Consider the following 21971-nt stretch of genomic DNA (forward strand, 5'->3'; position numbering starts at 1 on the left):
TTTCTTCTCTTTTCAAAAGAGTTAAAATCCCTTCCTTAGGTTGAGCCGGAAAGGCTGGGCCTGGCAGCTTTCTGCATGAGTGGTCACGACTTCCCGAGTTTGAAAGGCCAAGAGAAGGCCTCTTTGCCTGCTCAGTCCTGGTGGAGCCTTTACAACCTGTGAATGGAGAGGTTCCATGGGAAGGGATGTGGGAGAAAGGGCGGGGTGGCTGGCTCTTGCACAGCTCTGGGGGACCTTCAAGATGTCGATCTTTTGGGAGCTGCCAGCTTGGTGAGATAAAGCAGGGTTTTTAACAGCTGAGGGCAGATGCCTTCAAGGAGACACAACCATGAATTTCCTGAACCATCTTGCAGTGGTCACAATGGTCCTCTGCCTGCCTCTCCCCCCCCCCCCCCAGCCTTTCCCCCATTCATAGAAAGCAGCTTAAGCCACTTAAGCGCATTAGCATCAGGATGGGCCGAGACCTCCATGGGATGCAGGGGGCTGGGTGGCCTTGCCGCCCCTGGTTGTTTGGGTACTTGTCCTAATCCTCCACAGTTCCAAGGCAGCCAGACTGATTTGTGACACAGAGTCCAAAAGCCACTTTGGGGGCTTGGCTGGGTTAGCTGATCTGTGCCCTGAATGTCAATGGCCTGGCCTGGAGTGTGTCTGGGGAGTGGAGGCCTGGGCTGGATTGCTGCACATAGGGCTGGCTCCCCTCACCCTCGTCCCCATCCACTTTATAGGATGGGCACTGTGTTAGTCCAGCTGCCTAGGAGCACCTGGGGTTGTTCCAGCAGGTATCTGACACCTCAGTGGGCCCCAGGCAGGAATGAGGGTGCAGAGCCCTGAACTTAAGCAATTCTGTGTCCTCACAGCACAGACCTCCAAGGGATCCTGCAATATTGAGACCTTAAAAGGTCAGATACTTCCAGTAAACTGGTTTCCTTATAAGTAAAATTCATTCTCTTTATTTAAAAATAAAAATACTTTGTTTACATGTGGCTCAGTTGAGGACTGTCACTAGTCCCAAGTAGTTCCTCCTATAATCCCAGTCCAGGTGACAAGGCTCCTGCTTTCTCTTTGACTTGGCTCTTTATACACGTTTTGGATAACTGATCTGTTGGCCAAGAAAGTAGCCACTCCCTTCATCTTCGCCCTCAAGGCAAGAGGCAGTTACTTAGAACCTCCATTTGTCTAAGAGGTGTCTTGCATTTGTCTCAAGGAATCTTGTGTTGCCTTATCACTTGTGTTGTAAGTGTCTTGTTTTCATTCCAGGCCCCTACAGTGTGTGTATTTGGGGCACAGGGGAGGGGAAAGGCTGTTGCTCCTAGTGGCTCCTGTGCCTGGGAAGGGGGCAGTCCCCAACTTTGTCCTGCCTTTGGGGAGTGGCCTCTTTGACCCCTTCCTGCATGTATTGAGGTTAATTCAAACAGACATGAATTTAATTATCAAATGCTCTAGCTGGTTGCTTTTGGTCCAGGACCACCAAAGACAGCACAGCCAAGCATGCAACAAGAAGGCTGTGGTTGCTTCATAGCCACCAATTCCTTTGGTGGAACAGATAGCCTGAGCATTTGCTGATTTCATCAGGCTACTTGCCCCTCTTAGGTCCTTGTCACACCCATGCTCAGTTCTCCTGACTCCTGACCAGAGCCCAGGACTTACCTCCTGCGATTCTGACCTTTTGACCATCCACCTCTGCACCTCCTGGGCTTAGTGTCCCATGCCACGGCCCTTCTACATCTTACAGCCTTAGCCAGCCTTACAGGGCTCAGGGCAGACAGCAATAGCAAGGAGCCAGCCCCTTGAAGGGCTCAACTTGCTGCCTGGCAGGGCACTGCTAACAAAACCTTGCCTCTTGGAGAAGCATGAACATATTTCATTTGTGTTACACTATCAGCTACATGCACCCAGGTTCCTGTGTGGCCTGGTAGAGGGCCTTCTGAGGACTAGCTCACAAAGACCATCAAGCTAGTCTCCTGGAATGGATGTGAAGCCCTTGTGTCAAGGAACCTTAATCCCCTTCCATTCCCATTGGAGATATTGGGAAACCATTGATTATGGGCTTTGGGTGATACCAACTGGAGCAATGGGTAGACAAACAGAGACTGAGCACCCTTGTCTTCTTGCAGACGCTCTGCACAAAGGCCACAATGCAGACAGTCCGGGCTGCTGATACCAATGAAGTTGTAAAGTTGATATTTCGGGAGTCAGACAATGACCGGAAGGTAAGTGGCTCATGACTAAGGGCAGCCACCAGCCACACTCGGCCTGAGGAGTGGGAGCTGTGCAGACACTGAAGCATCTCTGACCCGGCAGGTCGTGCTCCAGTTGGAAAAGAAGCTCTTCGACTACTTCAACCAGGATGTCTTCCGGGACAACAATGGCACTGCGGTGAGTTCTGCTTTAAGGTGTATGTGTGGCTACCCTGGATCCTTCCCAGGAGACACTCCTTGACCTTGAGTACCATAAGCATATCTACATGTGTTTGGGCCACTCAGAGTTTGGCTTGGGCTCCAGGCTTACTTGATGGGAGTGACTTATAGGGCTGAGGCAGGGTCAGGCTAGGATAGGCTGCCACGATTATCATCCTGTCAGTGGGCAGCACAGTGTTCCTATGACCTATGAGTGCAGCAGTCTCCTGAGTGAGAGTGGTAAGGTCCTGCCTGCTACTGTGGAAACCAGAAAGTCCATGGCCTTAGGTAAGTCCATAACCAGCTGCGGCCCCCATTGCGGGAAGCAGGTAGGAGATGAGTCTTCTAGTCCTCAGGAAGTTGCCCTCAGCAGTGGTCCAAGAGTGTGAGCACGCACAGGCACTAGGTTCAGATTCAAGTCCTTCAAGTCAGGTACTGTTGCATGTGTGCATAGATACACTCTCTCTGACTTGCTGTGCCTAGCTGGATGCCTGTTTCCCCTCATAAGGTATGGAAGGATACATGTATAGTACATGGAGTGGAGCTGGGCACATCAAATGCTGATGAAGGGATGCAGTCCATCTGCATCTCCCAGACACATCAAAACCATCTGATGGTAGGTCTGCCTCCTGCAGACCCAGTACAGGAACTTGAGGAATCTTGGGAGCTGACTGTTAAATGCAGTAGTCACAGTGTAGTTTAGGATTGTCCACAAAGTAGAGTTTATACCACAGAGATTGTCACGACACAAGTACAGCTCCCACCCCCAGCATAGCTCCACATTTACAAGAACATAGTGAACTGCATGCCCAGCCCTCCATGCTGTAACCTCTCTTACAGCTATTCATCTGGCCAGAGTCCAGCAATTTCTGTGACTCCCAACTCCTCCTACTAGTCATGCCCAGCAGCTACTCCGCGAGAAGCCTGAATCCATCTGCCGTAGGGCCGATTATTAACCTCACTCCTGTAGCATGCCCTGTTGACCTTGCAAGTAACACTAACTCCACTGCTGCTTGTCCACAGGAGAGCTTCCTACAGTTTCTCCCCACTGTGCCCTTCAGAGCCTCTGATGGATTCTATCCCCTTTCCTTTTCTGCTTCATTGCCCACTGGTCCCTTCCTGCATGCTTGACCACTCAAATACCATAGCTACTGGTGGTTCCTGCTAGAGAGGCTTCCCTAGGGCAATAATGGTTGTGTTAGCCTGCCAATCTTGTGCAGGAACAGGCTACTTTCCAGTTCACTTCAAAAGAGTAGAGCAAGTTGGGCATGGTGGCACAGGCCTTTAATCCCAGTACTCAGGAGGCAGAGTAGAACTGATGAGTTCAAGGCCAGCCAAAGCCATATAGCGAGATACTATCTCAGAAGAAAAGGAAGGAAGGGAGGGAAGGACAGAGGAAGGAAGGAAGGAAGGAAGGACAGAGGAAGGAAGGAAGGAAGGAAGGAAGGAGTAGAACAAGAACCCATATGAGCCTGGGCACCTAGGTAATGTACACTGGTCCCTGCTACATGGTTTCCAATCTTAGAGAAGGCCAGGGGAAGGTGTTTGGGGGCCTCCATCAGAGCTTGCTCTTTTGATTGAGAGAATTAAGGTCACTTGGAACTTTGCATAAGGCAAGAAGCAAGTGAGGTTGGATGCAAGGGCCACCAAGGACACAGAACATTTTGGAAGAAGCAGAGAGACAGATAAGGAGACTCCAGCAGCTAAGGAGAAAACAGTTTGACTTTGGGCAGCACTGGGAAAGAGAATGGAAAAATGTGTCCTCAAAACATCCAGGGGTGTGCCACTGGGGTCGGAGGGCTCTGGAAGGCTATCTCAGCATCTAACAGAGAATTTGCTGTGCAGTTGGAATGACCAGCCTTGTTCTTTTCCGGGAGATAATCTGCATTCAATGCACACTCCTCCGGCCTTTCTTTGAGGTGAAATTTGAGTGGTTATTCCTGTACTTCCATTACTGCAGGGCTGTAGGCAGGAGAGGTGGGCATTCAAGGGCATCCTCGGTTACATAGAGTTTGAAGCCAGCTTGGGCTATATGAGACCTTACCTCAAAGAAACAAAAGAAGAAGGGCTGGGGAGATTGTTCAGGGTGAAGTGCTTACCATGCAAAAACGAGAAACTAAGCTCAGATCTCCAGTGTTCTTGTTTTGTTTCGTTTTTTAAAGTCGGGTATGCTAATCTGTGATCTCAGCTTTGGGAAGGCAGGAAGAGGAGCATCTTTGGGGCTCGCTGGCCAGCAAGTCTAGCTGAATCAGCGAGCCCCAGGTTCAGTGAGGAATGCTGTCTCAAAGTTGGAGAATGACTGAAGAAGACACTTCATATTGAGCCATGGCTTCCATGTACATGCACACAGATATGTGTACAAGCCCCCTAGCACACACATACATGAACACACACGAGAATGTTTTTTAAAGAAGAGGAAAAGAATAAATAGAAGGAAAAGTTGCACTAGGCATGTACAGATGTGTAGACATGGTGCAAGTCTATAATTGCAGACTTGGGAGGTTGAAACAGGAAAATTTGAGGCCACTGGGGACTACATAGTAAGAAAGGCCCCGTTGGTTTGTTTGATTTTTCCATTTTGAGTTGCATCTATTTATGTATTTATTTTTATTTATTCTTCTCTCATACAGTACATTCTGCCTGATGCCTCCCCTCCCTTTCAGTCCTCCCAGTCACCACCTCCCCTCCCCTCTCCCCCAGATCCTCCTCCGTTCACCTTCTGAAAAGAGCAGGCCTCCCAGGGATATCAACTGAACATGGCATAACAAGACGCAATCAGACTAGGCACAACCCCTCATCAAGGCTGGACGAGACAAACTAGGAGGAAAAGGATTGAAAGGCTCTGTTGTTGTGGTTGTTGTTGTTGTTTTGAAAAAGTGTGAACGTCCAGGGAATGTTTTGAATTTGACTCTAAAATAAAAAAAAAAAAAAATAGTTTTGAAGTAGGGGACATCTCCACATGGTAAGTTCTTGGGACTCCTGCCTATCTGCCAGAATCTTACCCAGGAAGTCAGCAGGTTTGCCAGGTGCCTGGAGCTCAAGTGGCGCATGCTTCCACAGGCTGCTACTCAGAACTGAGACATACTTTAAGAAATGTCCCAGGCATGCCGCTGATGCCCAGCCTCTGCCCAGGTCACACATATTCAGAGGAATCGGCCACCATCACTCAAGCCCAACTCTGGGCATTGAGTCCCTTCAGCCTAATGAGCAGTGGAGATAATCTCATCCTCATGGCCTGGTTGAACACGCTGTGCCACAAGCACTACAAACAAACTCCCGTCTGCAGGATGGATGTGCCCGAGCCGGACTCAGCCCCCAAAATCCATCGCATCCTTCATCAGCCACCGGTCTTGTACTCGTCTGACAGAAATTTAATTCAAGCTGGCTCCTGAAAATAATTATTGTATTTTAAGAGTAGTAATCATTGGCCGGGACATGATTGAATGTGTCCATGCGTATTGACTTTTTCTATGATTTATAGCTTTGTTTAGTCGATATTCCCATCGAAATTGTATAATTAATTATAAGTGTGGCTGTCAGGGCTGCAGGATGGAGTGCCCTGGTGAGGATTTGGAGAGATTAAATTTTCCTTGGCTGTCCCAGGGCAGGGCTTGGGAATTTTCTAGGTGCTTGGCCTGTTGGATAGAGATGTTTTCTGTGTGTTTAGCAACCGCCTGGGCTCCGGGTGCATTGATTTTCCAAGCCCTTTTTTCTTTATCAGCACGGTGTCCACGCAGCAACAGTGGAATTTGTGCAGCTGGGACGGCTCCTGACAGATGCATGAGGCCAGCAGCTGCTTTATCATTGTCCACACACATCGGTGCTGCTTTTCACTTTGTAATCAAGAAGAACGTTTAAGATACATGTGAAATTGGTTATCATGTTTGTGAAAAATCTCAAAGAGATACAAATTATCAATTCACCAGCAGTGTGGTGCAATTTCCAATCAGAAACACCTCACAGTTGTTCTGTGGCAGCAGCAGCTTTAATCCCGGTCATCCTGTTGATGTGGCAGGCCTGGAGCTTCAGGCATTCTGCAAGCCAGTCACACAGAATCGTGGTTCCACCAGCCTGTCAGAGCCAGCTTGTTGAGCAGGGAACCAGTGAGTCCATGCATACCTACCTTCTGCACAGAAGAAGCAGAGTGAATGTGTGATCAGAAAGAGTGCACATTTGAGCTCCAGAACATGTCTATCTTTAGACAGCACCAGCTAGCAGGATGGAGGGCAAGGTCCAAGTGTGTCTCCTCCAGTGAGAGGCTGGGTTAGGGTATTTGGGAGTAATGGGTGACATATGGGCTATGGCCCTAAACAAGTACAGAAGACTTGGGAGTTCTCCATCTGCCATTCCTGAGACCCCTTACCTTCTAAGCAGTTTTTAAAATCCAAATTCCAAATTCAATATTTTTTCCTTTAAACATTACAAAATTGAAGAAGGGTTCTTTTAGAATAGAGGCCATGGTGTGACAGTTTCCTCAGTACCTTAGGAAGATGATACATTCATTATGTATATCCACATTGGTAACTTCAGGCAGGAGCCTAACAGATAGACCCTGGCCATCCAGAAATAAGTGCTGACTCTGAAGAGGCTTCCAGGGAATCCTGGCACAGCTCTGTAGTGTCTTGAGAGTATTTAAAACTGGAAAACGTTGGGTGAGTGACAGTGAATGCTACCCACACACCTGAGGTCAGAGACACAGGTACTCAACATCTTCATACACAAAGGGCACACTCATGTGCATGGCAAGAATTATAGTGTCTTCACTTATGGAGGAGTGTCAGAACTGGTCATGACCAATGGCCAGGTCGGCATTTTAGTGGTCTGGTACAGAGGCAGAAGCAAAGATGAACACATACAAGTAGTCTCCCATGTACTCCCTCAGCCCAGCCCAGAGCTTTGTAGCAAAGCATATGTGTGTGTATATGCATGTGTATATATGCATGAGTATATGTATCCAATGTATCCATGCATGTGTATGTATAAAGTGCTGTATATATACATATTTACAGTCATGTATATTGTGCACATATATATGTATGTTGCATGGAATGCTTGTCAAAGAGCTTTAATGTTGATCGCATGGCTTGAGTACTAGGGCCATGGCACAGCTGAAGAATTGGAAAGCTAGACTGTAAAACTAGTGGGTGGGCATGGACCCTTGGCTAGCCCTGTTCATCTGTCCTCCTCATGTCCAGAGGGCTTCTGACCTAATGGTGGGTGCAGAGGAAGAGTCTACAAGGTAGAGAAAGGTGTAGCCTAAAGATACAAATGCTTCAGCTGCCACTTCTGTGCTCACAAACTCCTGTGGACCTTGGCAGCCAAAGGCAGTGACTGCCCACTCCTGAGCAACACTTAACCTTACACAAAAGCAGCACTTCATTAAGTAAATCATGTTGGCCCAAATTCCATCTTTGCAGGGTCCCTGTCTGTGTTCCTAGCCCTTGTGTCCTCACTGCTTCTAGAAATCCGATCAGAGTCGGGGTGGAAAATAGAGCAGGCCAAGAGCCCACAAAGGCAAGAAGATTCTACCCTGGTGACTTCTGTAGTCCAGGCAGGTGTCATTCCAGGACTGTGGGCCTCAAACCACCAGCCCACAGCTCCCTTGTGAGGACTGAAGAATTTGTCTGCTATTTTCTGTGAGTGGATTAGACTCTCCTGGAGGGTAGACCACATTCACAACTAGAAATTTTCTCAAACTTTGAACCAGCAAAGACAAGTTCACAACCCCAATCTGCAGGGCATGGGAGAAACACTCTACTTTTGATCAAGATTCTGAAGACAAGAGCCAGAGGCACAGAAGACCCATGAAAATGCCAGATGGTTGAGGACATAGAGAGCTTCTGAGATTGTAGTTGTTGAGAATAAATGGATGCATGCCCAGGCTGAGTAGACAGACATAGCTGAAGAGAGAATTTAAAAACTGGAGACTAGATGGAGGAGTGGCCCAGAAGCAGCTCCAAAACTTAGAGGGTGTGGCAGAAGGTATGGGGCAGAGACAAGGTAGGTGGACAGAGGACCCCATCCAGCAGGAAGAGATTACCTGCCTGTTTTCACATCTGTCTACATCACAAATCCTCACAAGTGAATCCTGAGCTGGAAGAATGCAAAATTCCAATCCCAAGTAAGACAGGAGCATCAAATAGAAAGAAGAAATCTTACAGTAGCCTAAGAAGTTGCCATATAACTCATGGAAAGGCAGTAGACAGTCAAGAATCACAGCAGCCAGAAGCAATGGAGTCAGTTAGTTGAAGAGTAGAGTTGCAGTCACCTCTCAGGAGCCTATTTAGGAGACCTCATGAGGTTGTATGTTTTCCTTAAAAGTCCACAGTAAACATGGGAAAAGGAAGGGATTTAAGAAGGTGGGATGCTAGGCTCCACCTACTTTCCTGAAACTGCTGTTAGCAGGTGCTTCTGTGTTTTAGTGCAGTGCACCGGTTGGTTGTGGTACTTTCTGTCTCTGAGCTGCCTCAGGCTTCCACCCAGACCTTTGAGGAACACTGGCTCCTAACTCACACTGGTGGCACCTCCAAGCAAACATGTTCATATGGCCAAGACCATAGTAGGGCCAGACAGACAGAAGCCAATGTTGGAGCCATGCCAGACAGGGTCTGAGATCCTCTGGCTTAAGTCTCTGGCTTAAGTGAATGTCCAGCATGCCACCACATGGCTCTGAGGTTATGATATTAAATAAGGAGGCTCTGTCTTATCCTTCTCTCCTCTCTCATAAACAATATCACCTCAGAGGGGGATTTTGGCTGGCCTTGACTTGACCCTTGTCCAGTTCCAAGTCACTCTGGTTGGTAGGAATGGCACCCAGCCTGGTGCTGATCTGATGAAGACAGCTTTGAGAGGGGCAAGCAGGCAGGAGACCCATGCCAGTGATCAGGTAGCAGGCTGGCACACAAGTAATTACAGTGTACACATGCTGGTAATTACACATTCAAGAATGATGGATGAGGTGGTAGGAAGAAGTGAAGACATGGTGTGGTTTTGAGGGGAGCCCAGCACGATGCCATGGCTACACACAGCTGTGGGGTAGGACATGATTAATGGATAGTATCCCACAGGGTGTTCATGGTGACTGGACAGAGCCATGGCTGGTGTGGCGACCTCTCCTTCCAGCAGGCACAGTACTCTGATGGAAGCCTCCTGAGGGAGCCAGGCTGTCTGCCATCACCTCTGCATACAGGAGTGAATGTTTCCTCCCTGGTGGCTGCTAGACTCTCACCAGTGTGTAGACTCAGCTGCAGTTTATGATGCACTGAGTTGATTTTACTCATTCTGAGGGTTACTTTCAGCCCTGGACATTTTTCCCTTACTCTGGAAAGGACATCCAGGCCCCATTTAGGGGATGCATGCTTTCTGGGGCGTCTGCATGTGTCTCATGAGAGCAGAACCAGGCAGTCTTGCACTACTCATAGCACAGGCAGCTAGATGCAGGAGCCAGGCTGGCACCCCTGAGTCTTGGTGGTGATGGATCTTGGTCTCTGAGTAGGGCAAGGTCACACTAGATGTTCGAGTCCTTCTTGTTTTTAGGAATTTATACACAACCCAGGGATGTACAGCCCACCACCTTCCAGTGAGGAAACCAAGTGACTCTCTTTTCTTCTTTCTTTCCTTTAGCTCTTGGAATTTGACAAGGAGTTGTCTGTCTTTAAGGACAGACTGTATGAACTGGACATCTCATTCCCCCCCAGGTAAGGAGCCCTGCACCTGCCAACAGCAGGTAACCTTCCCAACGACCTCCTCAGGTGTGCCTGTGTGTCAGTGTCAATACGTGCATTCATGTGCATGTGGGCATTCTAAGTACATGAATGTGTGCATGTGTGTCTATCTGTATGTGCCCTGTGCACATAAGTACCTGTGTTTATCACCATGGCATCTTGCATGTATGTCTGTCTGCATGTATGTACCTGTGTTGTGTGCTGTATTCATATGCCTGTATGTGTGAATTACATCTCCTCCCATCATTTCCATGGCCTGAAGAAAGGAATTGGCTGTGAGCAATTAATGATTCTATTTTTTAAGACTCCTTTCCAATGTGAAAGAAAAGTAGATTTGTAGGCACAGGTTTGTGGGCAGCACAGAGGCTCTCTGGAAGTTGAGACTCACCACCGTGTGGCTTCCCTGGCAGAGGGTTCTGAATCTATCTTCTGAAGCAGATAAGTACTTGGTGTTTCACTCTGGTGCTCCTGGGATCTTGATATCAACACCATTAGCACTGGTTCCCTTGAGACATCCAGGGCCTCCTAGTGCTGTGGTGTAAAGGAAGGGGAATGGGCTAACAGAAAGTAGTGCGTGGTGTGTAGTGGACCACGCAGGGTTACCCATCACCTGCTGCAGCTGTGCCTGGCCTCTTGGGCTTTGCTTCTTCCTGGAAGCAGTGTACAGAAGGTGGCTCCTGAGGACAAGGGACTGTGGCAGGCCCGAGCCTCCAATAGCTATGGTGTTCCTTCTCCCAGCCCTTTGGCTGTGTCAGACCCCAAGTCTTGTGACCTAAAGTGGTGAGGAAATTTTCCAACAGACTGAATTATGCCAGCGATTTCTTCATGCTGCTGCTGGTGCCTGCGTGGTGGGAAATACTGGGGATCTTTTCCTCAGAATGAGGGGCCTGCATCCAGTGTGTCTGATAGCCAGGCAGCTTTCCCCCTCTCTGCCAATGCCCTCCATCTCTGCACCAACTGGACATAATCAAACATATGAAGTTCCTTCCTTTTCAGCTACCAGCCCATACCCCCTAACCTAGGAGACTAAGTGAGGGGGCTGGATAGAGTCTCAGGGATGGAGAAACAGGACCCTAGTAATTCCCAGACATCTGGTTAGTGCCCAGACCAAGCTATTAGACACTTACATATTGGCTCATAGCAGCAGGGCTCAAGAAGGTAACCTCATGAGACTCTGAGCAGAGTACCTGAGATTCTTCTCAAGTGTTGTAGTCTTGGAAGTCACCTGGACACCAAAGGTACGGGACAGGACCCAGCCAGGCCGAAAATCCAGAGGGCCTTGTAGTCTTAGCCCAAGTAGCTAAGAGAGAGCCCCTGTCCCACATGGCAACCACGGGACCTGCTTTCCCCACCTGGCAGGGGCAGCTGTCATCTCCCACAGGATTGAAGCCATCTTGACACACTGGCATGTTCTAGTCAGTTGAATGTTATGTTGTCAAGAAGGGACCCTCCATGATGACCCCAGTGTCTGGAGCTACAAGCTTCCAGGAAGGTTCCTTGTGCCAAGCCCAGGCTGGTGGGGTGTAGGTACACTCACTCCAGCCTGTTTATCAGGGATCCATTCCCCTGAGTAGGAAGCAAAGACAGCAGTGGATTTTTAAGGCAGAATCTTTGGCACAAACAGGAAAGAATGTAAGAGCCATCTGTGTGTTCAGTGTTCATGCAGTGCCCAGGATCCCCACTCAGGAAAGGTTAATTAGCACAGCAGAGAGTACCAGAGAACCCTGAGATGATCATATTCTCATTTTAGAACTAAATTTGTTGTGTGATGTTCAGAGGCAACTGAGGAAATGCCCTTAAAATAGAGTAACATCCTAGGTATTGGGGTAGAGCTAGGCAAATCATATGAGCCCTCAAACGCAGAGCTTCTTTGGTGAGAGAGTCGAGTTCAGAGTAGTGAAGAGAATTCACATGCTAGACTGGAAGATGAAGATAACCTTGAACTAATAGCCTTCCAGTGGAAGGCCAATAATGAAATGGGAACCATATGCCACCATCTCAATGGGCAGAGGACTCCGAGGCATGACACAATTGATGTCTCATCTTTGGGCTTTGAGACCCTGAGCTGGGTCCACCCAGGCACCCAGCCTAGGGAGACTTAGGGGCAGTCTGTGCTCTGTGAACTGGAAGCCTGATGGACTGTCAGGCAGCGGTGGTGAAGGTTGGTGGAGCATTTGGGAGCATCCTTCCCCGTACTGTTTGCTGTGAGAGCATCTGATCCCATGTCAGATCACAGAGGCTCCTACCAGCAGGCTCCATCTCCCTTCAGTGGTCACAGTTATCTCAGAAGCACCCTGCCCTGTTCCTGAGGCCTCTCCCCACAACTCAGGATGCACACAGTGTTCACCACCACCACATCCTGGGACACTGCTGATGTCTCTCACTCCCAGAGACGTTCCTTCCCCATTTGGTTCTACTGTGTTTTAAAACTGTGACAAGCTGGGAATGGTGGTTTGTGATGGCAATCTCAGTCCCTTGGGAAGATCAGGAGGTGGAAGCCAGTCTGCAGAATACTTGGAGACTCTGTCTCAGAACAACTAAGATGATCAAACAGTTCTTAGTCCTGTTGTGTTGTCATGTGTGGTTTGGAGAGCCATTCCAGTGTAAGCAGAAGAAGCCAAAGGGTAGGTGGAAAAGACGGGGATCAAAGTGGGGAATGTGAATGGAAAGAGAATGAAAAGAAAGGACATGTCTGTTCCTAGGTGTGGTGAAGAGAAGGTTTAGTGTAGATAAAAGGGAGAGCATAGCCAGAGGCAGGGACATCTGGGAGAGTCCAGAGTGGACGTGACCCTGAGCCATGTGAGGAGAAGATGAAGGGAAGGGAGAGAAGAGGGGGATCCAGGTGCAGCAGCCAGGAGGCTCAAAGGGAGCCTGCTAATGAAAATGATTGGATAACATTGGGAAGGACAGCAGGAGGGAGGAAGGGCAGTCCACCCCTGGGCTGGAGGAGTGTAGGGAGGGGGCAGGGTGTGCCAGCCAGGAGGGCCCTGTGACAGGTAGGGACTGAGGGATGCCAGGAGAACTTGGTGACCAGGTCTGCTTTGATATATTAAATAGACACCTCAGCCATTTGTCCCAGATTTGAAACCTAACAGAATGTACCAGATACATTCTTAGTCTACAATAAAATCGTCTTGGGCTAGGTGTGATGGTACACATCTTTAATTCCAGTTCTCGTGAGGCAGAGGTAGTCGGATCTCTGGGTTTGAGGCTAGCTAGTTCTTCTACACAATGACATAATGACTCTGAATCAAAAAAAAAAAAAAAAAAAAAAAAAAAAAAGGCTAGCCTTAAATATACTGTATGCACAAAAATAGGTGTGTGTGTGAGAGAGAGAGAGTGTGCGGTATGTGTGTGAGTATGCATGGGTGATAATGTATGCAGAGAAATCACTGTTGTTCATATTTTGCTCAAACATGTGCACACACAATATGTGGTGTGTGGGATGTATGTATATGCTGAACTATTTGTACACATGTATATAGTATAATATAGTATATGCATATATAGACTGTCCTATGTGCATGGACCTTTGTGCTGGAACATGAGTATTCACACATGTGCATCACTGTGTGTATGTGTACACATCAGTACATGTGTATCTTTCAGGGCCTGTGTAGGTGTGTGCATATGTACATGTGTGTGTAAATGATGGGCATGTGCACATAGGTACATGTGCAGAGATTAGATGTGGGTGGAGTGAACTCATGAATGTATATGAGTAAGCACATGTATCTATGTGAGTACGGTTGCATGAGTGCACAGCTGCTAACACAGCAGTCTGTCACTGATGACTTGGGACTTCTACTTGTACATCCAGAACTTACTCCACTTGGAACAGAGAAGTGGACCACAGGATACTGCCTAGGGAACATGGGAACATGAGCTTTACTGTAGCCCTGTTCCATAGGCAAGAGGCTGTGCTCTAGCCTGAGCACTGTGTTGTCTGGGGAGGTCTTCAGATGGGCTGGGAGAAGCCTTCCTGGGAGAGAACAGTCCCTGAAGCATCTGGTCTCCCTATGAGCTCCTTCCCATCCTAGGCTTATGTCTGCATCCCATCAACAGGTATGGCAAGCGAGCGTATGGAAAGGCCATGGTTACTCCATCACCACATACTCTGGGCCCATACAGGAAGCCCTGGGTCCCCCCCAGAACTGTACCCCTTTTGTTGAAGGACTAGTACCACCACGTGGGCTAGACATACAACTACCCTAGGGAGCCCCAGAGTCCCTGTGTTCCCATTCCCAAGATGCCCAGAGTAAATCTGAAGTATGCATGCTTGTTCTACTGACCCCAGAGCCACTCTGGGTAAGTGACACTGCTCACCTTTAAAAGCATCTCCTGCAGTCTAGAGCTCCTATCTCAGTTCTGTTTTTCTACGGCCAGATGGTCAATAACCAGTGTGAGGGTTGCTGGCCATTTGAGATGTGGTATGTGTGTGAGTATGTAGAACAAGGTGCTCCTGAGTACCTAGGTTGCATGTGTCAGGAGCCAGCCAGCTTCCATGCACCCTTGAGGGCACAGAACACACCAGGCATGTAGGAAGCCTCTACATAACATACAGTCCTGCCCACCACCCAGGGCTCTGCCTTATCCCATGGTTTTCATTTTTATTTCCATTTTCCAAGCTCTTTCTATTTTTGTTATATCTTGAGGAATAAAACCTCTACCATGTGGGATTGGGGTCAAACTCAGGTTTCCAGTCTTGGTGGCAAGTACAATTACATGCTAATCTTGCTGGTTCCTAATTATTTATTACTTTATTTTAAAATAATAATAGCCAGGCGCACGCCTTTAATCCCAGCACTCAGGAGGCAGAGGCAGGCGGATCTTTGTGAGTTGGAAGCCAGCCTGGTCTACAAAGCAAGATCCAGGAAAGGCGTAAAGCTACACAGAGAAACCCTGTCTCGAAAAACAACAAAATAATAATAATAATAATAATAATAATAATAATAATAATAAAACTCATTACATGTTAACAAAGTAGCACTATAATGAAAAAAATTATTTTCCAAACAAAAATAATGTTAAAGACAACCTCTCACATTTAGAAGTTTACTTAGAAGTTTGACTAGACAAGTGACAGGAATGTGGCAGGCACATGCATAGGGAGAACCCCTTCCCCTGCTATGGATACTTTGCCTTTCTTTCTGATGAATTGTAGAAGGGTGACTCCCTGGGCCCTCACCACCATGCTGTATTGAGAACCTACTCTGGGCTAAGAGTGGACCTGCCCCATTGTGTTTGGTGGCAGCATGTATTAGATGCTGAGTGGGGCAAGTGCTGGACACCACTCCAGAGCACATGGTACCTTCATCAGAGCACATGGACCTCAGGAGACATGTCCTCATAGGGGAGGGCTGTCAGGCTCATTGGGCACTTGAATTTTGTGGTTGGCTACAAACACCATCACATCCAATCCAAGAGAGACAACTTTTTTTGTTACTTTCTTGAGAAAACTTTGTACTTGTCTCTCAGCCTGCCTCAAAAAAGGTGCTGCCCAAACAGACAGCTGTCTAGTAGAACCGCTGTACAGCACTGGCCTGAGATTCTGCCTGCCTGGCCTGGAACACGAAGTGCCTAAATGCTCACATTTCACACCTTTTACTCCCAGGAACCTTGTTTCCCAAGGTTGGGGTTTGGGAGGGTAAGTATTTAGTCTGCACAGGCATCTGCTCTGCTGTGAGTGTAACACTGAGGGTGATGACAGGGAGCTTTGGCTGGTTCTTGCCCAGGCATCTCTGCTTTTCCCATAGTAGTCTTTGCTTCATCAGTGCAGAAGGAGCACCATGGAAGCATTGTCTTGGTGCCAGTATGAGTGGTTTTACCTCCTGGATCATGGAAGAATCCAGGGTTCCCTCATTCTGAGGCTCACACACCAAACTACCAGTAGCCCCAAAGCAGCAATAACCAAAATGCCATGAACTGTGGAATGGACATTTGGAGTACAAACATACACCTTCAGGCCCTGAGAACAAATCCACAATCAAAGTGTGTGTGAGCCAGCCAACATGGAGTGAACCCTTTGAGGTCCTATGTGCACTTCCACTACCAGCTAGACCTACTGAGAAGCTGAGCCTGGCATCCCCACCTTCAGTGGAATCTGCTGATGCATTTTTATCCTGTGTGTACTTTGCCTAATACAAAGCTTAACTTAGAAAAGGCAGTTTAAGTGTTATACAGATCAGAATCATTACTCAGAGAACACTGAATGGGAAGAGCTCCACTCAGCATTTGAACAAATTTGGCATAAGATCAATATTTTGAAATGGCACGCATGTTTATAACATGGATGTTTCGGCTCCAGTGAGTTCAGCCTTGGAAGTACTATTGGTCACATTGGCCAAAAATCTAGAAATAGGACTTATATCCGTGACTTGGAACCCAGTCAGGGAACAAAGAGGCTATGGGACCGGGCTGTCACGGTGTCCTAGTTACACCAAGTCAGTGCAATGTAGAGATAGTCAGTAGACAGAACCAGTAGACAGAAAAGCCATGCCTGCAAGCTGAGATCTAGTATGAGCAAGCTGCCCCTGAAGCCATAGCAAAGGAAACCAGGGCAGGTGCCAGCCTCACACCTCCAGCCACCATGACACTCCTGGGCATCTCAGCTGCTGGGATCTTCTACTTAATGTTTCAGAATTAGTCATGATTCTGGTGCTCTGTTCATTTACTTTGGCTTTAGCCTCACATATTCCTCCCTTTTCAGACATTTTAATAGCAACTGATATCTTTGAAACCTGGTGTCTGTTCATTGTGCCTCTAGACCTCAGTGCATGTATATGTGTCCCTAATGAAATCCCTTCTGTGACACACATGCACCAGGGCTAAGTTGCCCTTGACACCAGTACCATTGATGTGCTGGGTAACCAACATCAAGAGCAGTACAGGGACCGAGAACAGGTGACCTTTCGCCAGGTGAAAGCAGAGAGGCTCCCTGCCTGGCACAATGGGGTTCAGCCCTTCCACTCTCCCCAGTCTGAGGACAGCCTAGGTACTACCTAGTGACCTTCTTATGCTTGTTTTCCTGTAGTCCAAGAAGGGCCGAGAGTTGAAGGCATGAGTTCAACTGCCTTCCTCTCCCCACCTCCCTAGGCCTGCACTGTAGGAGTCTCAAACACAACAGGCTTTGTGCTTCCCACAGTGTGTTATGGCGGCCATGGCAACACTATCCAAGCCTAGCCCGCCCAGGTCTTGAGCCTAGCCTTGTCACCCGAGCCAGGCTGGCTGCAAGCAAACAGACAGCAAAGAGCCGCTGCCCACATCCTGACAGAGTCCGAGGGGCGAAGAGGAAGGGAGGCAGCGTGGAGGAAGCACAGGTGGGCAATTGTTAATTTTATCAGCACTGCAATTAATTATGACGATTATTCCCGGAGCTGTACGGAGCTGAGATAGGGTTGGTTTGCCCTGCCTCCCACTCCTTTTAGGTTTGCTTCCAGATAAGTCTGCATGCACAGCCCTGTTTGCATTAATCATCCACATGCAGCCACATCTAGGGCTTGCACTCAGCTGAGCAGCCCCTGACCCTGAATACAAGGTGGAATGTCTCCAATGTTGGCCTCTCTAGACCTGTCTGGATCAGAACTTCCTGCTTTTGTATTTTGGATGTTGCAGAGCACCCTCAGGCTGTGGAGCTGAGGGCACTCCCCTCACCCTTCTCCAACCAGAGTTTGCTCTGAGTTCCGTAGGATCCAATGGAACATAGGACCCCCAGGACTTGTTAAGTATAGACAGTATTGGGAGACACAGAGAGCATCAATCCCTGTCTCTCCTGCTGTTTCTCTTCTGTAACTCATGGAGCCTAGAATGTCTAATCACAGACCACCTGCAGATCCTATCCCTGGTGACAGAAGGGTTCTTCCTTGCCTCCTGCTTGTTCTGGCTGTATAGGTCTGCACAAGCTCTCATACTCTTCACTGTGCCCGGGGGACAGAACTTCCACATTTGCAGACTCACTGGCAAGTCACCTATAATACCCAAACCCAGAACTCTGTTTCCACTAGACTCTGGTCCTGGACTAGCAGTAGAACATCCAACAAGGTCTCCAGGACAGCAGGGTTTCCATGGATGGTGACCTGTGGTTAAGAACCATGTCAGAACTGTTGGCACACATGAGATGATGACTTTTAGGAGCATGCTAAGTACACAGCATGGTGATTTACACCAGTAATCCTAACACTTGGGAGGTAGAGGCAGGAGTTCAAGATCATCCTTGACTATGCAGTTTAAGGGCAGCCTGGGATACAGGAGACCCTGCCTCAAAAACAAAACAAATCAAAACAAACCAACAAACAAATAACTTAGAGGGCCAGTGAAATGACTGAGCAGGTAAGAGTACTTGCTGCCAAGCTGGTGACCTGAATTCAGTTCCCAGGACCTGCATGGTAGAAAGAGAGAACCAACTCTCATAAGTTATCCTCTGGCCTAAACACACACACACCATTGCATGTGCCCCATATTAGTAAATGTAATTTTAGTCTTTATTTTAAACTGATAGCATGCTTGGTCCAATGCTGTTTCCAAGTTGGCACCTCCCAGTGATGCCTTTTAAGTTAAGCATCACTGGGCTACTGTCAGACATTTAGCTGAACACTGAACCTCTCCTCTGAAGACAGTACCAAGGCCAGACTATGGCAGTAGGCACAAACAAAGGCACTCTGCCTGCTGAGGTCTCACTCCTGAGTCCACATAGCCCATGTAGAAGAACCAGCTGGCCAGAACCCTGCTGGACCACTGGAATGGCCAGTGAGTGAGTGTTCTGTTTCCATGGAGACTCTATTGCAGTGCATGTAAAAGCTGGAGAGGGGTCTTGAGTCATGGTGCCCTGCATCTGGTTAAAGCAATGAGCTTCCTGTTATAATAGAGCCACAAGAGGAGGATTGAACCACACAGCCCTGTGGCTCTGAGCCCTTGCTTCTCTCATGCCAGCCTCCACCACACTGGTTATACTCACTATGAGGCTTTCTCTCTTTGAAAGAGACCACTGTGTTTGTTCACTATCATGGAAGTCAGGAAGACCATGTAGTTCATTTTACAGTTCACAACACTGCTTGGGGTGGCCGTGTTAACGTGTGTGCTCACAGTGAGATGTTCCTCTGACTCAGCATGTCTTGGGTGGACTGAGGAGCACTTGAATAAGGTCATTGTCACCGTGAGGTACAGAAATCGGATTGGCCATTGGCCATTGGCCTTTTGCTCTTCCCAAAAAGTGGGAAATTTTACATTCTTTAAAATGGTATAATGTGCAGGAATTATATAGACTTTGCTTTTAGCCTAATTTGAGATAAATTTAATCAGGTAAAGTGGTAATTCCTACAAAAGACAAAGATCACAAGCCATGGTTTCTAAAAAGGATACATGCTTCATGCAGCATCTTCCAGCTTTAGATGGTTGAATTCTAGGGAGGTATTAGCGCCCTAGCTCCCTAGGGTAGTGGGAGTGGGGCCAGGCCTGCCGGTAGCATAAGCCCCTTCCCACAATCACCAGCTGGTAAGTGGCTTGAGAGCCACAATCACATTCTCTTCTCAGCTGAAGTCAACAGGAACATTTAAGTATAAGCCTGGTGCTCTGAAATTGACCTGAGAAACGTACTGCACTGTCAAAGAGAGTCTTAATTGTCTGAAAACCATGTAGAGTGTGGATATGCAAACACCTGGGCTAGCCAAATTCTGGGAAAGGCTCTTCTCCAGCAAGTTCTACATGGAATTCATTCTGCAGTGCAGTCTAGCAAGTGTCCCCATGTGTGTGTGGGTTATTGTTTTACAACTATGGTCCCCTGGGTGGCAGGTACAGGAGGTAGGTGGCCTATCCACAAGGTTCAGGCCATGAGTGCCAAGGCCTGTGTGAGTAAGGGGTATAATATAGGAAGCAGCCAGCCTGAGCCACACAATCTGTAGGTACATGCAGGGAGAACTAAGTTAGATGGGGACACTTGGGTTTCAAGTTTGGCTTTATATTCTAGAAACCTCACTGTGTGCATTCTTTCCTGGATAGCAGCACACCCTTCCCTTCAGAACTTGGAGGATTTCTGGGACCAGAGTGCAGTTGATGCTTTGTTCCTGTGTCTCCACAGCTACCCGTACAGTGAAGATTCCAGCAAGGGAGAGCAGTATATGAACACAAGATGCCCTGCATGGTGTGATCGAATCCTCATGTCCCTGTCTGCCAAGGAGCTGGTTCTTAAGGTAAGAGGGAGCCCTGGGCTAGCCATGAAGAAAGAGTACCCAGCCTGGGGACACTTGAGTAATGTACTCAGTCAGTTGTAAGATGAGTGGAAGGGAAGTGCTTAGCCACCTCTCAGCTAGCACTCAGGCCCATGTAGGTGCCACTGTCATCTTAATAGAAGCACAAAGACTCTGCTCGGAGCAGGGCCTAACCATAATTTATTGCATGGTGTTTTGTGTTCTTGTGGAGGTTCATAAGTTATGTAAAGCAAAAGCAGTTTGCAGCTGGGCTCAGCAGGCTCAGGATGGAGAGGTAATGTGCTCAAGTCACAGATAGGGAGGGTTTTCAGATTTCCTACTATTTTCCATTTCCATACTTTACATGTAAATTGCTGAGAAGTACCGACATCTGAATTAGCTCTGCACCCCCCCCCCCATCCATGCGGATCTAACAATGAAAAAGGGTAGACTCATGCAGGGACAGCAGTTGGAGACTGAGGGGTGGCTCCTTGGGGAGGAGGCAGTGAGAGAAGTGCCTCCAGTGGGTAGGAGGGGGTGTGCTCCACTGCTCCACCCCTCCTGCTGGAGTCCTGTGCCAGGGAGGGAGAGCCCCTCACGGATTCCCACCTTCACTGTGCTGCTAGATTGCATTGTAGACCCTGTGGCTGTCCCTGTGCCAGACACCCACCCACACACTTCTGGTCCTCAAGAAACCCTCCCCCAGCTTGTGAGATACCCCTGCCATCCTCTACCTGAGCCTCTGCTGGTCTTTGCTGTGTAGCCACTGTCCTCCAGATCCCAGACTTTTCACCACTCCTGGGTGAACACCCTGGGTGCGGCTGGTGTTCAGGCTCTGACCATGGACAGGAGTTGGACAGCAGGTGTGCTGGAGCTGAGGAAGGATGTTGGCCTCTTGGATTTGCAGCAGCCTTCTAGCCTCATGAGTGGGGCCTATGCTGCAGTGTGCCCAATGACCCAGGGCCATCTCTGAGGAAAGGCCACTTGGCAACCTGAAGCTACATTATCTGTGACCTGGGCCTACTCCTTGGCTCCCTTGAGATGGAAGTACAAGAATTAGAGCCACCCAATTTGCCACAGTGGCAGCCTCAGCCTCTCCATGGGACTGAGGTGGACAGAAGAAACTGATGTCATCCACCGAGAAAACAGTTAAGATCATCAAAAGTGCACTTTGATTAGCGATCAGAAAGCTGCCAGGAACCTGGGAGGTCATGCAGGGTGCTATGCACAACTTCAGGAAGGCAGCAGTGGAGCCTGTTTACATGTGCTCACACATCTGGGTCTCCAGACCCAGGATTCATACTTCAAAGCCAAGGGGGCAGACCAAGCTCTGCCCTTTATCTAACTGAGAATAAAGCTCTTAGGAGAGTTTCTGACTGCAGGGACTGGTGTCTCTGGGGCTCTCAGTAAGCTACCTCCAGAGTGCCTCAGGCCGCCTCCCTGGTACCATCCATCATGCCATGCGCTGGTGCCCTCATCATGTTCTGTTCTGCTTCCTGAATCCTAAAACGCCAAGTGGTGTGGTGTCTGGGAGCCTCGGTGACGAATGCTCAGTGAGGTGTGCCTGCATCCTGTCTGAGCCCCTCTGTCATTTGTTTATCTGTCCAAAGATTATGCAGCTGAAAACCCACGATTTTATGCTGCCTTTGTAAATTACCCTGCAGCATTTG

The 21971-nt window shown here is 48.4% G+C and overlaps 1 protein-coding gene across 1 annotated transcript in view; it reads left to right on the forward strand.

The window, feature by feature from the left end:
• Window positions 1–21971, forward strand: part of Inpp5a (inositol polyphosphate-5-phosphatase A) — a 199398-nt gene that overhangs the window by 174407 nt on the left and 3020 nt on the right. Inside the window, exons 10-13 of the mRNA XM_036198061.1 lie at window positions 2115–2210; window positions 2302–2376; window positions 10020–10093; window positions 20193–20304. Of these exons, the coding sequence (XP_036053954.1) occupies window positions 2115–2210; window positions 2302–2376; window positions 10020–10093; window positions 20193–20304 (357 nt within the window). The remainder of the gene's footprint in view (window positions 1–2114; window positions 2211–2301; window positions 2377–10019; window positions 10094–20192; window positions 20305–21971) is intronic.

This window comes from Onychomys torridus, chromosome 1, assembly GCF_903995425.1.
Source record: "Onychomys torridus chromosome 1, mOncTor1.1, whole genome shotgun sequence".
Classification (NCBI taxonomy): Eukaryota; Metazoa; Chordata; class Mammalia; order Rodentia; family Cricetidae; genus Onychomys; species Onychomys torridus.